The sequence below is a fragment of the Chanos chanos genome, chromosome 9 (genome assembly GCF_902362185.1).
Source record: "Chanos chanos chromosome 9, fChaCha1.1, whole genome shotgun sequence".
Classification (NCBI taxonomy): Eukaryota; Metazoa; Chordata; class Actinopteri; order Gonorynchiformes; family Chanidae; genus Chanos; species Chanos chanos.
This window is the reverse complement of record NC_044503.1, coordinates 24,984,353-24,987,191: the sequence shown is the minus strand read 5'-3', so window position 1 is coordinate 24,987,191 and position 2,839 is coordinate 24,984,353. Positions and strand designations below refer to the sequence as shown.

The 2,839-nt window shown below is 43.8% G+C and overlaps 1 protein-coding gene across 1 annotated transcript; it reads right to left on the bottom strand.

The window, feature by feature from the left end:
• Window positions 1–779: 779 nt before the first annotated feature.
• fzd1 (frizzled class receptor 1) lies at window positions 780–2,410 on the bottom strand. Its single transcript, XM_030784004.1, has one exon. It carries the CDS (start codon window positions 2,408–2,410, stop codon window positions 794–796), a length of 1,617 nt encoding a protein of 538 aa, XP_030639864.1. The 3' UTR covers window positions 780–793.
• Between the last annotated feature and the right edge of the window lie 429 nt (window positions 2,411–2,839).

Below are 2,839 nucleotides of genomic sequence, written 5' to 3'. Positions count from 1 at the left end.
CCGTCTTCAAAAGCGATTAAAAAGGAAAATGAAGGCACTAGATGAAACCCTGTAGCAGGCGTCATACACCTGAAAGCCACTCAGCCAATGACGGGTAAAATTCCGTTTGTGTTCGGCTTTGTTTCAGCGTCTAAATTACTTTTTTTTCTGTAAAATCAATATTTTAAAAGTAGTACTTTAAACGTTGAATCTGAGCGTTTTGATAAAGCTTTAATTTAAAGCTCAACTGTTTTCCTCGACTGAACATCGTAAGGAGAATGGTTAGACGCTTAATTTAACAGTTGAAGGTTCTAACTTTCAAATGTCCGACCACACACGAAAGATTACCTTCGAATATTAACCAACTGAAAATACTGCAGCTGGCTTGATCCGTGACAAAATTACAAAAATTACACTTTGTGTCATAAAATATTTGTAGACCCGGGTATATAAACATTGTCTGTCACAAGTCAATGTTCAGACGATCCGGTTCTATGATCTAAAAGCATAAATAATCTCCAAACTGTGTCCACGTAAACTCCAAAGAGTAGCAGTATTGAGGATGTTAAATCGGTATAAAAAAAAAAGTGAGACATTGGGTGCCTTTGCTTTATGGACATTTTGTCCAAAATATTGATAAATGATTAAAATCGAGTGAAACACGATTTTTAAATACAAATATATACTTACAAAAATCTCACAAATGTTTATTTACAACATAAACATATCAAAAAGAGTGTCATTCTGAAGTCCACAAAAAGTTTTTTTTTTTCATCTTCAGTTTATGAATAAAAAATACTTTTGTCCATTTAAGTCACACCGTAGTCTCCCCTTGTTTACTGTTTGCCAGTCTTGTGTAGAACTTTCTCCAAGAGTTGAGGGTCTTCCCGGACCATATCCAGAATCCAGAGGTTATACCCACAATTAGGGTCATTAGGTACTTGATCATGAAGACCGTGAAGTCGGGGTTCATCTGCGGGTTGGATGGCGGACAAGGCACGGCGTAAGTCTTGCACGATGCACTGATCCAGGTTTTCTCCCACTGCTCCCGGAAGGCCTGCTCGTAGAAGTAACACGCAATGACGATAGTAGCCGGGACCGTGTAGAGTACGCTAAAGATGCCTATCCGAACCATAAGCTTTTCCAGTTTCTCCGTTTTTGTCCCGTCGTGTTTCATTATCGTACGGATGCGAAAGAGTGACACGAATCCTGCCAAGAGAAAGGAGGTGCCGATAAACAGGTACACAAACAGGGGTGCCAAGACGAATCCACGAAGGGCATCCACGCTGTTAATGCCGACGAAGCAAACCCCACTAAGCACGTCGCCGTCCACCTGCCCCACAGCTAAAATAGTTATTGTTTTTATAGCAGGCACTGCCCATGCAGCTAAGTGGAAGTATTGAGAGTTTGCCTCAATGGCTTCGTGCCCCCATTTCATGCCTGCAGCCAAAAACCAGGTGAGCGCCAGTATAACCCACCAAATAGAGCTTGCCATGCTGAAAAAATATAACATCATAAACAATATGGTGCAGCCTTCTTTTTTAGTGCCCTGGACAACAGTTCTTAACTCTGTATCGAATCTGTCGTTGCAGACCACTTTGTCTTCCAGTAGAAATCCCGCAATGTAAGCAATTGAGACCATAGTATAACAGCCAGATAGAAAAATTATAGGTCGTTCTGGGTAGCTGAAGCGTTTCATGTCAACCAAGTAAGTCAGAACTGTGAACAAAGTGGACGCGCAACACAAAACCGACCAAATTCCGATCCATATTCTAGCGAATTTCTGTTCGTCCTCACTGAAGTACATCATTCCGTGAAGTTTTTTCGGCTCGCATGGTGCTCCACAGTTATCCTCACCCAGAAAACGATAATTTAAGTACGGTGGAACTTTTAAAGACGTTGGACACTTAAAATGTCCCTTTCCTCGCGGTAGCTCATGCGGGGGCTGCGTTACGTCGGGTGTCGGGTTTATTGGTGTGCTTTTTTCTGACATATTCTGTCCAACACATAGCTCGCCCGCTCCGTGAACGGGGAAAGATTCGCACGCGAGACTGTCCGGCCACTGGAATCCGAATTTATTCATAAGAGCCTCGCAGCCCTGCCTGGCTCTCTCGCACAGTGACCTACACGGTGGCAACGCTTGCTCTAGCACCGTGCACACAGGCGCATACATGGAGCAGAGGAAGAATTTAAGATCAGGAGAGCACTGAACTTTTACGAGTGGGTAAAACTGGTGCACCTCGAGACCTGCGTCCTCTTGGTTCGTGTGTCCAAGTAAATTCGGCATGATAGTCTCGTTGTAGGCAATGTCCGTACAAAGTGGGATTGAAATGGGTTGGCAAAAGCCATGTTCAGGTATAGACACTCCACGGTCCCCATATTGTCCACTTACTCCAAAGATACCACAAATCCAAAAGAGTAACAAATACATCGAGCTCACTTTACTGTAATCCATAATAAAGGCATAGTGCACAGCCATACTTTTCTTTGCGGTTTCTCCCCCAGACAGCTAGCTCTCCAGCTAGCAGGCTACTTCCCAACTCGCTTTTGTTGGTGTCTTCTCCTTACCAATTTACTCTTACTCAAAAACTTCCTGAGACTGTAGTAACACCTCTGTTTACGCTTCGACAATCCCTGTAACCTTCACCTCTTCGGTAAAAGAGGCAAACAGCCCCAAAAAAGTATGAGTAATGCGTGTTTCCTACACGCTGTGGCAGACAGAAGACTGCGAGGATTGCGGTCCGACCATCTGAGCGAGTATTCTGAGCTGTTCAAACCTGTTTCCAGGCGCCCTGCTGTCTCCCCTTCATAAGGAAAAGAAGGGTGGGACTAAGAAACAGATGGTAAGCTTTAGGGAGCG

What these genes read in the sequence shown, in the direction of transcription:
- fzd1 (XM_030784004.1), bottom strand. Translation starts at nt 2,410, where the DNA reads ATGTATTTGTTACTCTTTTGGATTTGTGGTATCTTTGGAGTAAGTGGA.